The following is a 19,102-nucleotide window of genomic DNA, read 5'->3' as shown; positions in this document are numbered from 1 at the left end:
TTTGATCGGCCTGAAGGATTTTAATCTGGCCACCTACTTAGCTCGGTTTGATCGGCTTTGTCGGCTCCAGTCGATTTTGAAAAGGTATCTTCGATGCCCAGTTTGATCGGCCCGAAAGACACTAATTTCACCCTGTCAACTTCGCAACTCAACATCATTGACTGGGGAAGAAGTCTCGAACAGCTTCGCAATACATCATCGCTGGTCGGAAATTGAAATTGTTCTGATTAGCTTTGCAATGCACCATCACTAATTAGAAGGACCTATTGGCTTCGAAAAACCATCACCGATTGGCCTGAAAAGTTGTTCACCAGCAGAAAAAGAGCAATGTCCATGTACGCACAGACCTTGTCTTCCGTTAGAAAAATATTGGAACATCACACGTTCCCATGCATTTCTTATGAAAACTTTGCAAAAATTTTATCAGAGGATTTGTTGTCTGTATTTTCGAGTATACTTTTTGTGATAAAGTGGTTTAAAAGAAAACTTACCTGGGGTAATCGGGCCGTTTGATATTCCTGCCCCCTGCGTGGTGATTAGACAAAAATCACTGAAGTGTACGGGTCACATATCGACGTCAAATTGCCGAAGTGGACCGTTGCGGGCTTTTAAATGGACTGCAAAGATCTTTTGGGCTTTAACAGAAGATAATGGGCCCGTCCTTCTTTTTGGGCTTTGAAGAGTGGGCTTGGGCCTGTTGGTTGGAAAAATGGGCTTGGGTCCAAATATCTACTATAAGTAACTTCCTTCTTAATCGATTCATTTTCACTTATTCACAGACCCTAAGTGATTGAAAATTCTCTGGATTATTCAACTGAAAGGATGTCTCAAATCTCAGAAATCCCCGCTTCTGCCTACACTCCGGAGATGGTGATTCTCGAGGCCCTGCCCGATATTCCCACATTCGACGGTGAGCCAATGCCGGTGAGCCGGAACCCTCTAACCCTCGGGACGCGACCGCTACAACTTCTTCCATTGCCGGGTTCGGAGTTTCCAGTCCGGTATGAAACGAGTCAGATGCGCGGCTTTCGATCCGAGGTAAGTAAAAATTTCTTCAATTTTTGTCTTTTACTGCTTTTGATCCGTAACTGTAGCAATAGGGCTGCTCTTTACTGTTTATGCCTGCGTTAGTAGTCGCGTCACGCAAGTAGGAGTTGCGTGGCGCGGCTGTTCTTCATGAACAGTTGCATGACGCATCTGTTCTTGCGTGAAACGCAACTGTTCGAGGCGCCAGAAACCCTAGCTTGCCTTGAACCTTAGGATCGACCTCTTTAGACTGGGTTTAGACCTTGATTTATTGAGTTTTGATTGCTGATAACTCCGGGCGACTTGATTTTGCCCTGAAATTGCACAAAAACAACACAAACGTAGTGAAATTAAGTTAAAACTGAACTGTTGCGTACCTTCGACAGTTGCGTCACGCAGCTGTTCTTAGGAAGAACAGTTGCGTGACGCGACTGTTCGTCAATGAATGGTTGCCTTGAACAGTTACGTAACGTGGCTAGAGAGATGCATAGCGCGGCTTCGTGGTTGCGTGATGCATCCGTTCTTGGGACCACATATTTTGAACAGTGCGTGACGCAGCTGCAGAGTGGCGTGGCGCGGGTGTTGAGATACGCTACGCAGCTGTGCTTCTGTTTGCGCAAATTGGGTAAAGCTGCGTGGCGCGACTCTGTAGACGCGCGACGCGACTGGGAGTTGCGTGACGTAGCTGTGGTTCAAACCAAAACCCTTTTTTTTTTTTTGCCTGTCAGAGAAGAAAACAAACAATCGTTAGTCTTATATTTATTGAAATTGAAATTTTCTTACAGGTTAATCTGGGCAAGGCCCGCTCAGGCGGATCGGCTAGTGATGTTTCTGCTTTCTGGGATCTGCTGGACCCTCCTATGCGAGCTCGGGTTGTTGCTGCAGGTTTCGGGGATTACGCTGCCGGATTGCGCCGTACGCAGCCTCGTTTCTCGCCCGCTATGCGATATGCATTGATGGAGCGGTGGAACGACTGCACGCATACTTTCGTGTTCGGGTTCGGAGAGATGACCCTTACTCCCATGGATTATGCTGCTATCACCGGCCTTCGCTTTACTGGCCCGGTTCCTCCACTAGACGCTCGATATCAGACAGCTGCTATCGGAGCTCAGCTTGTGCGCTCCTTGCTCGGTGTTACCTCACAGACTTGGTACACCGTGCAGGGATGTATGTCCTACGAGATGGTCTTCCGGTTCTGGGCCGAGAGGATCAGGACCCGGTTGGAGGCTTGGAGGGAGTTGCCGGAGGATGTCCGACCTGCCGCTCCTGCGTATACTAGCGAGGAGAGGGACCAGGCTGTTCGGTCCTTCTTGTTCTATATTATTTCGTCCCAGCTGCTGTGCACCTCCTAGAATAAGGGAGACCCTGCGGTGCTGGCATGTCTTCGGGATCTGAGCCAGGTCGGATCCTTCGACTGGGCCACACTTGGTTTGGCTCATCTCTATCACGGTCTGGATGTCTGGACCCATGGTAGCGGTGAGTTGAATTGGCTATTCATCCGGCCTTTGGAGGTAACACACTTTCACCTTTAGCCCTTTTTCTTTTCTTCTTTGATCCGCTGTTCCCAACCGTTCAACTAACTGATGTTATTTTCTGTCTCTGTTACAGGTGTGGTCTTACGAGTACTGCATCTACCTGGGCGGTCCTAGCGGAGACTCTCCCGTCGAGTCCAGGAGGATTCCTCACTATCTGGCCCACTGCCACCATACTTATGCCAGTGGCGAGGATCCCGAGTACTGGCGGAGCTTCCTTAATGACCGGGAGCTGTCTGATGTGAGTACAGAAAGAACCTCTAAATCTTTGACTTGTCTCTTTTTATTTTGACGCACAACTAATGCTGATTTCTCATCATCATCATTTTTTTTTGCAGCTATCCTTGGAGCCATGGGATTGTGAGGCCTGGAAGACCTATCCGGGCCGGGAGGTGGCTGAGTTACACACCCGGTCGAGGCTGTTGATGTGAGGATACTGGGCTGACCGGTACTTCCTAGGAGAGAGAGTCTTCGACACTCCAATCGCTCCAGCGCAGCGGAGAGTGCCTCATGCCCCTCCTCGGTATATGTGTCTGCTGGAGGGTTTGACTCGGGAGGACTTGGAGGTAGAGTATAGAGGCTTCTCGGCGAACGATTTCCTGTCCGCCGGTGATTTTCCTTCTTACTTTGCCTCTCGGATGCAAGCTCGACTTCCCGAGGTTCTCGAGTACATCCAGGTAACTCATCTGACCTTCAACCTTTTTTACTGTTATCATTTCTCCTCCCCTTTTTTGAACTCACTGATGCTATTAGTTTCCTTGTAACTAAATGCAGGAGCGGAAGACACACAAGACCGCAGCTCACTACCGGGCTGAGGCAGCAGCTGAAGCCGGTGGCGTGGCGGCTCCGGCCGGACCAGTTGGTGTAGTACTGGGCGATGTCCCGTTTCCGCCAGGCATGGAGGTGGTGTTGGATCCTGGCCTTGGCCTGGGATCTGGCATCATTATTCCTGCTGACCTACGGCAGGCTCCTCCTCCGGTGCAGCTGGATCCTGAGCACACTACACATGTAAGTCATAAACCGAATTTACAAAGTTAGAAGCATTTTACCTGAATATCCTTTTGATGGATTTTTATTGTTTGCAGGTGCCGGCCCAGAGGTACCAGGAGATCTGTAGCGATTCGGGTTTGCCCGATCCTACATCGGCAGGCTTTACCCCGAGCGGCATGAGCTGGTATGAATTTTATACATTTTTACCTTTTTGCTTCTTATTATTTTGGTAACCTTTCTTACACATGCTTGTCTTTACAGGAGCTGGAAAATGGGAGGCTGCGGAGGCATCAGACCCACCAGTCCAGTGCCGTGAGCCGGCTTCAAGCAGAGGTGGAGCGGCTTCGGACGAGACTAGAGGTTGAGGGTATCCCGCTCGACTCTTCTGATGAGGATGAGGATGGGTCTTCTTCCGACAACGTGCCACCATCTCCACCCCCTCCGGCTGTTGCTGGTCCTAGCCGCAGGCGGCGGTAGTCCTGCTACATGTCTCCTCCGTTTTTGAACATTTATTAGTTTTCTAGTTATTATACATTTTTTGGATGGTTGTACAGTCATATCCACATTTTATGATATTATCTGTATTTTTTATTACTTTGTCGTATGTGTTTATGTTTTATAACTGTGAAGTCTCATTCCTGCAAAAATAAAACACAAACACAACACGAAACACACAATAACGATGTCCCATTTGTTTATAAAAATGGTTCACCTTATTAGCAGTTAGTGAATCGATTTATTGTAAATGAATATATGAAATGAAATGAATAAAGAATAAAATAATGAACTTAACATGGAACATGATCAGAAATCACTTTCCAAACAGAAAGCATACTGTAGTACTTACCTGATAAGGCGGTCCACTCAGTGAATGCGGATGTAATGGCTCGACCATCCTTTCTCGATTAATACGATCGTAAAGACTCAACTTCCTTATTGTACAGGCCGTCCTTCCTATTAATCAATGTAGGTTTGAATGCTCACCGACCCGAATGGACTATTCAGGACTGTCCTTTCAACTACCTCTGACGATGACTATTAAGTTGAGTGATGATGATGTTTCGACCATCGGTTTCTTCACTCTCCTATAAATATGAGTTTCGCTTCGCACCTCCTTCCCATCCAGTGTCCAAAGCATATCGATTTCTTAAGTGACTTTCTTCCATGGTCTTCAGAAGCCAAGTCTCATCTTTTGTCCAATCCATTTCTGACGACCTATGGCAGATTCCTCCTATGGATCAACTTGCCTGGTTAAGATATTTCAAAGACCTAAAACCTAACCATGGCTTCTTGTCTTGGCTCGTTACTCATTTCAATCCGAACACCATGGTTTTCCGGTTTGAAGACTCTGAAGTAACTCCGACCTATGAGGAAATGTGCGCCGTGATGGATCATCATCCTGAGCAAAACGAAACCCCGGCCTTGCCCCCACGTCTTAGGTATGATCTAGCTGAGATCGTGGCCTTGTGCCCGGTTTACCTTCCTGATGGCATAAACGTGGATCAAGGTCTTCCTTTGGAACCTTTCTTGAACAGGGTTTTGTCCACTGATCTAGATCTACCCTGGATCCGAGCTTGCTGTTTCTTGCTGTTGAATACGTATGCCATGAAGAACCATCAACTCGGAATTGGAGATTTTCGACTTCTGACTGTTGTTCGTGACATGCAATTGTACCATCGTACCGTCTTCATGATGATCATGGGAGAAACAATGTGTTGGGTCAGGGATATTGCCCTTCACATTACTGACTTCAATGTTCATCATCGCGGCTGTCCATTGCTATTGCAAGCCTGGGCTCTGGATAAATTAAGCCTGATTCCTCCGATTCCAGCTCGCTTGATTCCAACTTATGGACCTGCCATTTTTCCATCTCGGTCTCGGAGATGCTTCGATTTCGGTGGTAACCCTACTATTCGGTGGACCTGTCCTTGGTGGAGAATTAGACTGGCCACAATTGGAAGCATGAATCTCAATTATGTGTTGTATGCCAGTCTAGACCGTTCCATGGCCTATTTCCCAGATAGGATCGGTCGTCAGTATGGGACGATACAGCGTGTTCCCTGAGTCCACAACTTCGAGAGTGGCCTGATAACATCACATCTGTTGACTAATTTGGCCGATCGTTGGCAAAGTCAAAACACCGTGCATTTAGATGAAGGAATGATGCAGGATACTGTGACACCTGCATATGCCAACTGGTTCTTTGCCCCGCAATGATGTCACGCTTTATGAAGGTTGACCTTTGCTGATAGGTCTTCTCAAAATAAATTGTTGTTGTTTTTTCTTCTGCGTTCAAGCCATGAGCTTTTATCTAAATGTATCTGCTTTTCTTTTAATCAATGGCCTTGACGATTCTGTCTTCATTAATTCCTGCACATATGGACAACGAAAGACAACAAAACTTTTCTTTCGAAATTATTTGCTGTGTTAGTTATCTGGGGCTCCTGCCCTTGGGTTAATAAATGAAAACTCATAAAGTAAAAATTATTCTGTAAAAACAGAAACTTATGTTTGTAAACAACAAAGAATGGAGTGACTGTTTTATTACCTGCACAAATAAAATAAAAGTAACAAATGCAACTCCTTTATGTATGCATGAACTTATGCAAGTGCTAAGGTTTATTCATGGTTTTATATTGATCTTTCCAGGGAAATCACTGAAAAAATGGTGTTTGTCCCTCTGATCAATGTCTTTTTTTTTAAAAAAAAAAATTCAAAGTTTAGGCAGGGCCAACAGCCAGGACATTTCACACCAAGTGAGTCGATCTTTGTTTAAATAAGCAGAGAGGAAGGTCTTGCATTCTTCGACCGTAATTCCAGGACAAAAACGAAAATTTTAAAACACAAATCCTTTATTAATCTTACTTCTTTTCAACATTATACAGAAGTAAAGAAAGTTTATTCTAATACAATGGTCATTCGCTCTAATTACTTGATTTCCTATTCTCCTTCGAGTCAAGTTGATGGCGTTGAGAAATCAGTCACTAATCTGTCACGAACGCATGGCATGAATTCTGCATTTAAGCTAAGCACCACGCGTTAATCCCAAGATTTTACTATCATTATTTTGCATTTTTTTTTTTACGTGCTCTAACTTTTGCCTAGGCCGCCCTTGCGGGTTTTCAACCTAGCGAGCTCATTCTTGCCTAAGCCGCCCTTTTCGGGTTTTCAAGTTAGCTCTCTCTTTTTTGTTTTTTGTTTTTTTGTTTTGTTTTTTTTTTTTTTTTTTTTTTTTTTTTTGAAATCATCATCTCAGACATAAAATCTTTTCATTTGATCTTGATTGATAATTCGATTGACAGGCTCTCCTTCCATAGTGACTAATTCGACAGCGCCTTTAGGTAGCAGCTTCTGAATTCTGAACGGCCCATGCCAGTTGGGTTTGAATTTCCCAGCAGGATGATGTTGGGCTTCATGGTCCAATAACCTGATTAACACCAAATCTCCATTCTTTAAAGCCCTTGGATGTACCCGCTTGTTGTAGAAACGAGCAATCCTCCTTTTTCTCATCTGATCCTAGAATCGAGCATTCAGTCTCCTTCCGTCTAAGAGTGCCAGATCTTCATACTTCTTCTTGACCCACTCTTCTTCGGTCAGACCAGTTTCTACCAAAACCCTGAGAGACTTCTTTTCGAGCTCTACTGGTAACACTGCCTCCATCCCATATACCAATTCGAAGGGAGAAGCTCCATTTACTGCCTTGAAGGTAGTGCGATGCCCCCAGAGCACGAAAGGAAGTTTCTCAGCCCAGCTTCTATACCTTTCGCACATCTTTGCCAAGATTCTTTTGATCTCCTTATTTGCGGCTTCTACTGCACCATTAGCCTGAGGGCGATAAGGAGAAGAACCATTATCCGTAAAGCAATTGGCCAACTTCTACTTGAAAATGAGAACCATTATCCGTAACTATGTGATGGAGAATTCCATAGCGACAAAAAATGTTCTGTTCAATAAACTTTGCCACATGCTTGGCAGTTAAGATTTTGTAAGATTGAGCCTCGATCCATCTAAAGAAGTAGTCGACTGCCACTAATATATACTGATGACCATTGGATGTTGCGGGTGAGATTTTACCTATGACATCTATGCCCCATGCAGAAAAAGGCCACGAAGGAGTTGTTGGATGGAGTTCAACAGCGGGTAAGTGGCTCCTATTGTCATGGTATTGGCAAGTTTTACAACGGCGCACATACTGAACACAATCGCCTTCCATCTGTATCCAAAAATAGCCTTGCCTCATGATTTTTCTCGCTAGGCTCATACCGCTTAGATGAGTACCGCAGACTCCTTCGTGAACTTTTCTCATTATGTCCTCTCCTTCTTTCTTACTCATGCATCGTAGCAACATCCCATCCCTGGTTTTCCTGTAGAGTTCGCCATCGGCAAGGACATAGTGCAGAGCCATTTTCCTTAAGACTGCACGGTCTTCTTTCGTCGCATCATCAGAAAAAGTATCGTCTTTCATATACCTCAGGATATCCGTAAACCAGGGTTCTTCCTCCGACTCCACCTGATTCACGTAATGTTCTTGATAGCACGGGATATTGGCTGTAGTAATGATAAATGGCTTCTTCGGAACTTTGCTTAAATCCTGCCAAGCCGACGCTAAGTTTGCCAAGGCGTCCGGAATCCTGTTATAGGTTCTTCCTATGTGAGTGAAAGTGATCTTGTCAAATAGTGCTGCTTTCTTCAACAAGTACTCAACATAGGGCTTCAATCTTTCCTCTTCTACCTTCCATCTCTCGTTGGCGTGCTCGATAACCAGTAAAGAATCTCCTATTACTTCGACCTCCTTAGCGCCAGACACAAGAAGAGCTTCCATTCCCATGATGCACGCTTCATATTCTGCCATGTTGTTAGTGACCGAGAACAATAGTCTCTTGCACATGGTTGTGACTTCTCCGTTAGGTGCTTCTATAACAATACCAGCCCCAGCTCCGTTTCTGTTGGCTGATCCATCAAAGTATAATCTCCAAACTCCTGTGTCAATATTCAGCAAATGTTCATCTGGAAACTCCAATTCCCAAGATTCGTCATCTGTCACAGGGTTTTCTGCTAGGAATTCCGCCACAGCTCGACCTTTGACCGTCTTTTTCGTTACGAACTCCGCATCCACACTAGACATTTGAATCAACCACTTGGACAACCGTCCCTCTAGCGTAGGCGTTCTCTGCAGATATTTCAGTGGATCAATTTTGGAGACAAAAGTGACTTTGAATGAATCAAAATACGGCCTTAATTTCTTTATCGACCACACTACTGCCATGCATGTTTTCTCAATCAGGTTGTATTTCTCTTCGATAGGCAATAGTTTCTTACTGATGTAGTAAATGGCTTTCTCTACTCCAGCGGCATCCGGCTGTACCAACATTGCTCCCACTCCTGCATCTTCTATAGATAGGTACAAGATCAGAGGTTCTCCTGGTCTTGGTGAACTAAGCACCGGTGGATTCATCAAATATTTCTTTATGTGGTAAAAGGCTTTCTGGCAATCTTCATTCCACTTAACTGGCTGATTCTTTTTCAATAACTTGAAAATTGGAGCACAGATGATGGATAACCTCGAAATAAATCTGCTGATGTACTGAATTTTACCCAGGAAGCTTCTCACCTGACGTTCTGTTCTTGGCGGTTCCATATCCTGAATGGCTTTTATTTTGTCCGGGTCAACCTCAATCCCGTTAGGTCCTACCACAAAACCTAACAATTTTCCCTTCGTCACTCCGAATACACACTTCTTGGGATTAAGTCTCAAATTGTACTATTTGACCCGTGTGAAGAACTTCTCCAGCATCTCTGCATGTTCCTCCTGTGTTTTTGTCATGATCACCATATCATCTACATACACTTCCAATCCCTTATGGATCATATCATGAAATAATGTAGTAGCCATCCTCTGATATGTTGCTCCGGCATTCTTCAGTCCGAACGGCATCACTCTGTAGCAAAATGTTCCGAAGTCAGTGGTGAAGGCGGTCTTATGTTTATCCACTAAGGCCATCAATATCTGATTATACCCTGAGAATCCGTCCATGATAGAATAACATCCCATCCCAGCAGCACTGTCTATCAAAACATCTATGCGTGGAGGTGGAAAGTCATCCTTGGGCGAGGCTTTGTTCAGATCCCTGTAGTCGACACAGACCCTTATCCTGCCATCTTTCTTCAGCACCGGGACTATATTCGCCAACCACTCCAGATAGTGTACTACTTCTAAGAATCCTGCATCCAACTGTTTCTGGACTTCAGCTTTGATCTTGTCCTGCCATTCTGGTCTGACCCTTCTCCTTTTCTGCTTTACTGGCTTAATTGTAACGGCCCAGCCCATGTGTGATATTGTCCGCTCTAGGCCCTATGGCCCGCACGGTTTTGTTCTTGGGGGAAATGGGAAACTTCCCAGGAGGTCACCCATCCTAGGATTTCCGTTAAGCGAGCACGCTTAACCCTGGAGTTCTTCCAACTCTCCAGCCATTTCACCACCAAAAGGCCTCACACATGTTTTGAAACCGCCCACCTTAACATTAATACTCGGATCAGTAGGAATGAAGTGCTTTGCTATTGATCTGTCGATCCCTGGCATGTCCGCGTAGCTCCAGGCAAATACCTCCGAATTTCTTTTAATGCATTCTTGAAGATCCTGTCTGAGCTCAGGTTTGAAGTCTGATCCGATTTCAATTATTTTAGGATCTTCAGTGGTGCTTAAATTAAATGCAAAATTATGCAATGCGGTTGTGTCAAATATGCGAGTGGTATAATCAATGCCATGAACGTGACAATCAGGAAAACAAGAAAACAAATAGTCAAAGTTCACTTCCATTGATTGAAATAAAAGAGGAAAACCATCCATAGTGTTCTCAAAACAAGCATCAGAAAAACAAAATACAGGATTAACTGCCTGTTCAATACATTCATTACAAGTATCTTTTATTGCCTGGACCACTTCGTCAGCGTCTGCGCCTTCTTCTTCCGCCGGGGTAGCTTCTTTCTTGGCCTTTCCCTGCTCTATCATCTTCTTTGCCTTCCTCTCTGCCTCTTCGGCATCTTCAGCGGCTAGAACAGATTAGAGGATCCGTGCCTTGGCCTTTTGCTCTTGCACTGACTTGGAAGCTTCATCCCCAATCCCCAAAAAGCCTTCAAACTCAGATATCTTCTTCGACCAATCAGATTCAGTACTTGCTTCTGTCACGCATACCATGAACTCGGTTCCATCCACCAGCTGTTCCAAAGAAGGCTCGGGCGACTTGACCAGCTTCTCCTCATAATCGATCATAAATATCTCCAAGCCGGGGTAGGTCTTTCCTCTGCTCTGAAATTCCCCTTCAGCTTGTGGAACAAAGAAGATCTGATTCAAGTTTCACCCTCTGACCGGAGATCGAATCTCATATCTTTCCTTCTTTCTATTTTCAGAATATCCCAGTCCACGCTTGTCTTGCTGCCCCAATGCCGATGAGAGAGGCTCAAACCTTCCTTGCAACTCCCGGCCCAAACCTTTGCCGTACTGCCAATTCATCTTCTTCATCATCTTTCTCGAAAAAGGACTCATGCTGTTTACTGCACTCTTGCTCTTGGTTGTAGGCGCATCAATTACTGCCACCTGAAATCCCGATAATGGCACCGCCAGTTCTAGACCTTCCACTGCAGCCACATTCAGATCCTCCTGTGCGTTAATGGTTACCACGTCTGTACCCCACGGGATTTTTACTTTTCTGTGCAGAGTGGACGGAACTGCGCCTAAAGGGTGGAGCCAAGGTCTTCCCAACAACAGAGCATAATTGGCTAAGATATCGAGCACAACTACATCTACCCAGCTTTCCACGGTGCTTGTGGATATCTTTGCTTTAAAGGTCCCTTTCGCGTTCCGCATAGTATTGTCATAAGCTTTGACCACCATATTTGATGGCTCAAGCTCTGATTCTTCGATCTTGAACTTAGACAGCATCTTCAGCGGACATACACATAGTGCTGATCCATTGTCCACCATCACATTCCGGGTGTCTCGTCCATTGACGGCAATCTGAATATACAGTGGCTTACAGTGGTTCCTTCCTTCTGGTGGGAGGTCTGAATCAAAGAAAGTGACTTCGCCTATTCTCCGCTGTAGCACATTGATCATATCAACACTTTGGATCCGAGCCGGCACTCTGACAAAAGTCATGGCTTCAAGTAAAGCTTCTCTGTGCTCCTTAGATGCTATCAGTAAATCCCATATCGAAATGTCTGCTCTTGTTTTCTGCAATTGACTTAGTACTGAGGTGGTGGTCACCCCATTAGGTGTCTTGCTCTGACTGGTTTCTCCAACTTCGATAGCCTTCTTTTGCCCTTTCACTACCTCCTCTTCTTTCTTTTTCTCTTTCGGGTTCTCCCCGTCTTTCTCTGTCATTTTCTTCTTTGCTCCATCAACAGCGGTCTCTTTTCCCTTAGCCTGCATACTGCTCTCGGGATTGTACACTCGCCCACTTCGGGTCAAACTCTGAACACCTACTTCATTCACTTCTTCCTCACTGCTGTAGTACCATTGTTCCTCTTGATCGGCTAAACTCTTTTGAATGGCCAGCTGGAGTTGCTCATCCTCATCTTCTGGCACGTCGCCTACCTTCACAGTGATACTTTTCTCGATTTCAATCTTCACTGGCACCTTCTCTTCCTCATCACTACTATAGTCGTCCCATATGTTCAACATGGCACACGTCCGCTCTTCCCATTCTGCTTCAGCCAATACTACTTCTTCTGGTAATCCACTCCCGATTGCATTGACCGATCCACCCGACTGAGACTTACGGGATGGATAGTTGTACTGATATTGAGGAAGTGGGTTGTTCTTGGTGCTTGGCTTGCTCTTTTCCGAAGGCTTAGTAATTTTTCCACTGTCAATCAAATCTTGAATATCGTGCCTTAGTTTGAAACATTCATCAGTTGAATGCCCTTTGCACTGATGGTAATCACAATTTCGGTCCATATAGCTCCCTCGCACGGGTTTAGTCGGATCGACTGGCAGCTTCGACAACACCCCGTTCTTGATGCAAGATCTTAGTATTGTGCTCAAAGGTCTTCCTAAGTCAGTGAACTCTCTCCTAGTTCTCTCATTAACTGCACCTATTACGGCATTACTGGCTCCTGACTGATTCTGATTACTGCTTCCGGCACCTCTGTCACCATAAGAAGTCCGGTAGTTACCAAACCCTCTGTTCTTCTTCTTTTCTTCCTTGTACAATTCCTCGATGTTTAGACCAGCACTTTGAACCAGAGAAAAATCAGTGAGCGGCTGAGTCAGCATCCTTTCTTTGAAGAAGGGCAACAAGCTCCTGCTAAAGATTCTGATCAGCTCTTTGTCCTTTGGCCTTGTCTGAACTCTATACAGCTTAGTTCTCCACCTCCTGTAGTAATCAGAAAAGCTTTCATCCTTCCCTTGTCTTAAACTCTCCAGGTCTCACAGGCTGAACTCATCACTCTCTTCAGTCTTGAAATGTTTGAGAAAAGCTGTCTGTAGTTTGATCCAATTCTTCTGAACCTCCTCGTCTAAACCGTCATACCACCTCCGATAGTCCTTATGTAGTGTTTGCGGGAATGCTCGCAAAACATCTTCCTCATTATACCGGTTCATTTGGGATACTTGGAGAAATTCAGACAAGTGAGAACGAGGATCATTATCTCCTTCAAATATAGAATGCTTGAAGGTCTTGAATGAGGCCGAATTGGTCGGGTGCAGAACATACTCAGTTATGTGAAAATTGGTGGCCGGGTCTTTCTCCTTTACTGCCGCCATTTTGTCGAATCTTTCTTTCAGATCGCCGAGTTGCTTGAGCATATCATTTTCAACTGGGACAGTGTTTCCCACAGAAGCCTGATTACTTGACACAGGTTCCGGGATCGGTCTCTCTTCAGCCACAGGTTGGCTACCCGAAGGGGGAGTATTCTGATTTTGGGCCCTGTCTTGAGCAAGAGCCGCAGCCACAATCTGAGCAATGGTTCTTATTTGGGCTTCAGAAAATCCGGTCTTATTTTCTGTATTATCCGCCATTTCTGCTGGGTCTGAATCGGGTTCTGAATCTGATGAACTGGACTGATTCACGGAGCTAACTGGAGCAAATTCGGGGATTGGGGATGTTCTGATTAAACGCTGACCAGGATGCCGATTCCAAACTCTCAAAGTAGTTTCCCGGGAAGGATAAATTCTAACAAAAAAAATTTCTGAGTTACAGAGGGTCCTGCATGTATGCATGTGAAAATGAGAGCACATAGGATGAAGAATGCATTTCTAATGCGCTAAAACCGATATGGAAATAAGATCTCGATTTCAATGACCGGATCAAAAATTCGGTATGAATAATGCATCAATAACTTATTTTGTATTTGAATATTTCGAGCATTATCTATCGTCGACCGTTCCTTTTGGATTTACGGTTGACTATTTTCTCTCGAATCCCTAACTTTTGCCTCGGAATGAAAGATTTTCCAAGCGGGATTTTTGTTATTTTTGTGTATATTTTGTATCCTTACCTTTTGCCATGGAACATATGGTCCCAAGCAGGATTTTTCTTTTATTTCGTTACAAGATCTTATAATCTCTCACTTATTTTCAGATAATGCGGCAAATGTTAAAATACAAAGGAATTGCAACCCCCTTATAACTCACTATAAGTAATTGCATTATATTATTCATATGTGAACCCCTTCCCCAAATGTCATAGGCATGTGATGCATATGATGAATGAGAAGAAATACACGTGATGTGTGTGAGTCGCCACCTTGTTTAATTATTTAAGGGTAAACTAGGAAAAAACCCTAAGTGACTCCATTTTTAATTAACCTAGTTACTAGATTAATTATCCCAATGTTTAAGGCACAGTCTGCGAACCCGAGGTGGATCCCGAGACTATGTCATGTTGATGAACTAACCGATGGATGAATGCTTTGCAAGGTAAATGATGGATTAATGAAATGTTTATGTGATTTTGAATTGCCACCCGGGGTGAAATCCCGAACGTGCCTACGTACTTCCGTTTGAATGGAAGATCAAAGTCAACGTAGTTCGATAGGCCTTCTTTGAAGGGCTTTGAATGGGTATGCTTTATGCATGAGTGTGTATGCTTTGTGCATAAGTGTGTATGCTTTGTGCATAAGTGTGTACGCTTTGTGCGTGTGTATGCTTTGTGCATAAGTGTGTATGCTTTGTGCATGATTTTGTGTATGCTTTGTGCATTTTTGTGTGTATGCTTTATGCATGATTGTGTGTATGCTTCGTGCATGAGTATGTATGCTTTATGCATGATTGTTTAGGCATTTTGCCAAAGATTGATTGATTTTTAGGCATGTTGCCAAAATGGTTCATTTAAACGATTTGTCGCTCAAAATTGTTGATTTTAAGGCATTTGTGCCAAAATGGTTCATTTTAAGGCCTTTTGCCAAAAATGTCGATTTTACAGCTTTGAGTCGAAAATGGTTGATTTTAAAGGCATTTTGCCGAAAGATTGATTTTAAGCGATTTGTTGCTAAAAATGGTGATTTTAATGGCTTTTAGCCAAAAGGTGTTGTTTTAGGCAATTAGTTTGCCAAAATGTGCGATTTAGGCTTTAATGCCACGATTATCAATTAATCGGGCGTTCGAGCTTAATCACAATTTATTGTCGAAACGTGATTGATTAAGGCTTTTAGCCACAATTATTGATTAATTGGACTTAAGCCGGATTTATTCGAAATAAGGCAATTGAACCGTAGTTATTAATTAACTAGGCTCTTTTAGCCAATATTGTCGGATTTAAACTTTAATACCACGATTATTGATTAACCGGGCATTTAAGCTTAATCAAATTAATTAAGGCAGTTTATTTACCAAAAATAATGACGTGGATGCATTTATGCAATTGTAGAATTATTAAGAGTAGAAGAGAAATATGCATGAAGTGCCAAAATTAAATAGGCAGAGTTTTGTTTACATACCTGATTTAATCGACGACCGCTTCTTAACTCTAGATTAGGCTCCTCGCTTAGGAAATATTAATTAATTTTAATTTGTTTAATTTTAATGTCCAAATATCACAATAAAAATGCAATAAAAATTAAATTAAAATGCAAAAAGCGGCAAAGAAAACGCAAGGAGCGTGAGAGGGAGAGGGTTTCGTCCGTTAAAACAGACAGAGGTGCCCAAATTGGACTGAAAATGGCCTATTTATAGGTCATTTTCGGGTCCCGGGCGGCAGGTGCCGCCGGGAGGGCGGCAGCGGCCGCCCGGGTGGCTTGGCGGCAGGTGCCGCCTGGCTCGGCGGCAGGTGCCGCCCAGGAGGGCGGCAGCTGCCGCCCTGTCGGTGGGGCGGCAGGCCCCGCCCACGCTGGGCGGGGGGTGCCGCCTGGGAGGGCGGCAGCTGCCGCCCAGTCGGTGGGGCGGCAGGCCCCGCCTGGTCTGGGCGGCAGGTGTCGCCCAAGCTGGGCGGTAGGTGCCGCCCAGGGGCGTAGGGGGGCCAGGCCCCGCCTGCGCGGGGCGACAGGCCCCGCGCGCGCTGGGCGGCACGCCTCGCCCGCGCGAGGCGACAGGCCCCGCTCGCGCTGGGAGGCTGGCCTCGCACGCGCGCGCGGCAGGCCCCGCCCGCGCGGGGCGACAGGCCTCGCCCGCGCGCGCTGGGCGTCAGGCCCCGCGCGCGCTGGGCGGCAGGCCTCGCCCGCGCTGGGCGGCAGGCCTTGCCCAGGAAGTGGGGCGGCTGCTGCCGCCCAGGCTGGGCGGCTGCTACCGCCGTTCCCGGCGGCTGCTGCCGCCGTGGCCGGCGGCCGGCTCCGCCGTGCCCGGCGGCTGGCGCCGCGTGGCCAGTGTGGACACCGTGCCTCGTTCGAGGGCTGTTTGGGAGTTCCGGGACCTCCGAAAAATATTCCGGGACCTGTTCCGCGATCCTCGCGATATTCCGGACGTTTTAAGTTACCATATTGACATATTGCGGTGTAACTTCCGAAATAGCCTCCGGTCCGGCCGGACTGTTTGCACAGTTGCTGCAGCAAAGTCAAATTTACTGTAGCAAAGTCAAACTAATTGACATGGCACTTGTAGCAGCGGTGTTTTCCTCCATTTAAAGAGTTTCACATGCCACCAACAACATGAGAAGCCTCAAAATTTGAGTATTCACAGTTGCCCCCCACTGGCTATCATAAAAATGATTTATGAGAGCCAGTGGTTGTCTGATGGAGCAAATTTTGAAGGCGAAAACTCGGACCTTGGGCCAAATTGGGATTGTTGGGCCTTGGTCTGAGTTGTGAATTTTCGGACCCTAGGCCGAGTTTTGAATTTCGGGCCTTAGGCCGAATTGTGAATTTTCAAGCCTCTGCGGCCGAATGTGATTTTTCGGGCCTCTGTGGCCTGATTGTGAATTTTCGGGCCTCTGTGGCCTGAATTGTGATTTTTCGGGCCTCTGGGGCCTGATTGTGATTTTTCGGGCCACTTTGGCCTGAATGTGATTTTTCGGGCCACTTTGGCCTGAATGTGATTTTTCGGGCCTCTGGGGCCTAAATGTGATTTTTCGGGCCTCTGGGGCCTGAATGTGATTTTTCGGGCCTCTGTGGCCTGATTGTGAATTTTCGGGCCTCTGTGGCCTGAATTGTGATTTTTCGGGCCTCTGGGGCCTGATTGTGATTTTTCGGGCCACTTTGGCCTGAATGTTTTTTCGGGCCACTTTGGCCTGAATGTGATTTTTCGGGCCTCTGGGGCCTGAATTGTGATTTTTCGGGCCTCTGGGGCCTAAATGTGATTTTTCGGGCCTCTGGGGCCTGAATGTGATTTTTCGGGCCTCTATGGCCTGAATTTTGATTTTTCGGGCCTCTGTGGCCTGAATGTGATTTTTCGGGCTTCTGGGGCCTGAATTGTGATTTTTCGGGCCTCTGGGGCCTGATTGTGATTTTTCGGGCCTCTGGGGCCTGATTGTGAATTCTTCGGGCCACTTTGGCCTGAATTGTGATTTTTCGGGCCACTGCGGCCTGAATGTGATTTTTCGGGCCTCTGTGGCCTGAATTGTGATTTTTCGGGCCACTGTGGCCTGAATGTGATTTTTCGGGCCTCTGGGGCCTGAATTGTGATTTTTCGGGCCTCTGGGGCCTGATTGTGATTTTTCGGGCCTCTGGGGCCTGATTGTGAATTCTTCGGGCCACTTTGGCCTGAATTGTGATTTTTCGGGCCACTGCGGCCTGAATGTGATTTTTCGGGCCTCTGTGGCCTGAATTGTGATTTTTCGGGCCACTGCGGCCTGAATGTGATTTTTCGGGCCTCTGGGGCCTGAATTGTGATTTTTCGGGCCTCTGGGGCCTGATTGTGATTTTTCGGGCCACTGCGGCCTGAATGTGATTTTTCGGGCCTCTGGGGCCTGAATGTGATTTTTCGGGCCTCTGGGGCCTGATTGTGAATCTTGTGGGGGCCGTTGCTGTCATTATTCGGCGGCTGCTGCCGCCGTTATTCGGTGGCAATTCGGCGGCTGCTGCCGCCATCATTTCGGCGGCTGCTGCCGCCCTTATTCGGTGCATTTTCTCCTATAAAAGCTTGTTCTTTGTTTTGGTTCTTCACTCATTCCTTATCTTCTCTCTTCTTCTTTTCTCTCTGTGTTTATCTTTTCCAAAGAATGAATCCTTCTTTCAATCATAGCATGCACAACTGGGCTAGGAGTCTCTCCAAAGTTGAAAAGATCAACTTGAAGAGGTATGGCCTCTCTCCTACATTACCCTTAGGGGGGTAGTGATCGACTGGAACTTTTTATGGGCCTGTATCAGATTCTGGGACCCTGAGGCCCACGTTTTTCGGTTCGGGGCCATGATGGAGGAGATGTGTCCTCTTTTCGAGGAGTTTTGTGCTATCATAGGGTGTGACCCTAATGCCCCTTTAGTCAGGCATGAGGTTAAAGTTGGGTATGTTCGGTCATTTGAAATTTTATTTCAATTCAGCCGGCCACAAGCTAAGGCCATGATTGTTGACGACCAGAAGGCAATTCTGCTGCCCCTGATTGATGAATTTTCAGAGGTTCTTTCAGATGACCCAGACCGGATGAGGCTGAGGATGCGGGCTTTTGTATTTTGCTTATTATCTGGTTTCTTGTTTAACAAGGACCCAGGCTTCGGGGATCTGCGATTTTGCCCTATGATTCGACAGATGGAGGACATGAGCTGCATTGGCGGCATTGTGCTGGCAGAAACCATCAGGAGCCTTGACAGAGCTGCTCTAGGCTTCGAGGACTGGACAGTTTCCCCGATTATACTCCAGGTATTTTCCCCTCATTTTTTTTTTTTTTTTTTGGTTCATGCCTTTGTAATAGAAAGGATCCATTACTCAGGTTTGGTTGAAGGACCACCTTCAAGTGGTTGCTGCTCCTACCCGTTTGCCTTACAACCCTTCTCAGTATCGTATGCGGAGGATTCTGATCACATACCCGTCTGCTGATGCATGGACTTCATGGCTAATGGAATTGGGTCCAAATGAGGTGCAGTGGTTTGTACCCTGGTATGACATCATCCGCTTTATCCAGGTTAGCTTTCGTCATACTCGGGTTTACCTTTTAGGTCTTGCATATTGCACTTGGTACTGTGCTTCGCGC

General features: G+C 45.9%; 1 protein-coding gene across 1 annotated transcript in view; it reads left to right on the top strand.

The window, feature by feature from the left end:
• Positions 1 to 2,033: 2,033 nt before the first annotated feature.
• LOC149494218 (uncharacterized) overlaps positions 2,034 to 19,102 on the top strand; it is an 86,153-nt gene continuing 69,084 nt past the window's right edge. Inside the window, exon 1 of the mRNA XM_089725428.1 lies at positions 2,034 to 2,176. Coding sequence (XP_089581554.1) covers positions 2,034 to 2,176 — 143 coding nt within the window. The remainder of the gene's footprint in view (positions 2,177 to 19,102) is intronic.

This window comes from Jatropha curcas, chromosome 8, assembly GCF_041381405.1.
Source record: "Jatropha curcas cultivar XTBG-Jc1 chromosome 8, XTBG_Jcur_1.0, whole genome shotgun sequence".
In the NCBI taxonomy this organism is placed as follows: Eukaryota; Viridiplantae; Streptophyta; class Magnoliopsida; order Malpighiales; family Euphorbiaceae; genus Jatropha; species Jatropha curcas.
This window is presented reverse-complemented; position numbering and strand designations above follow the sequence as displayed.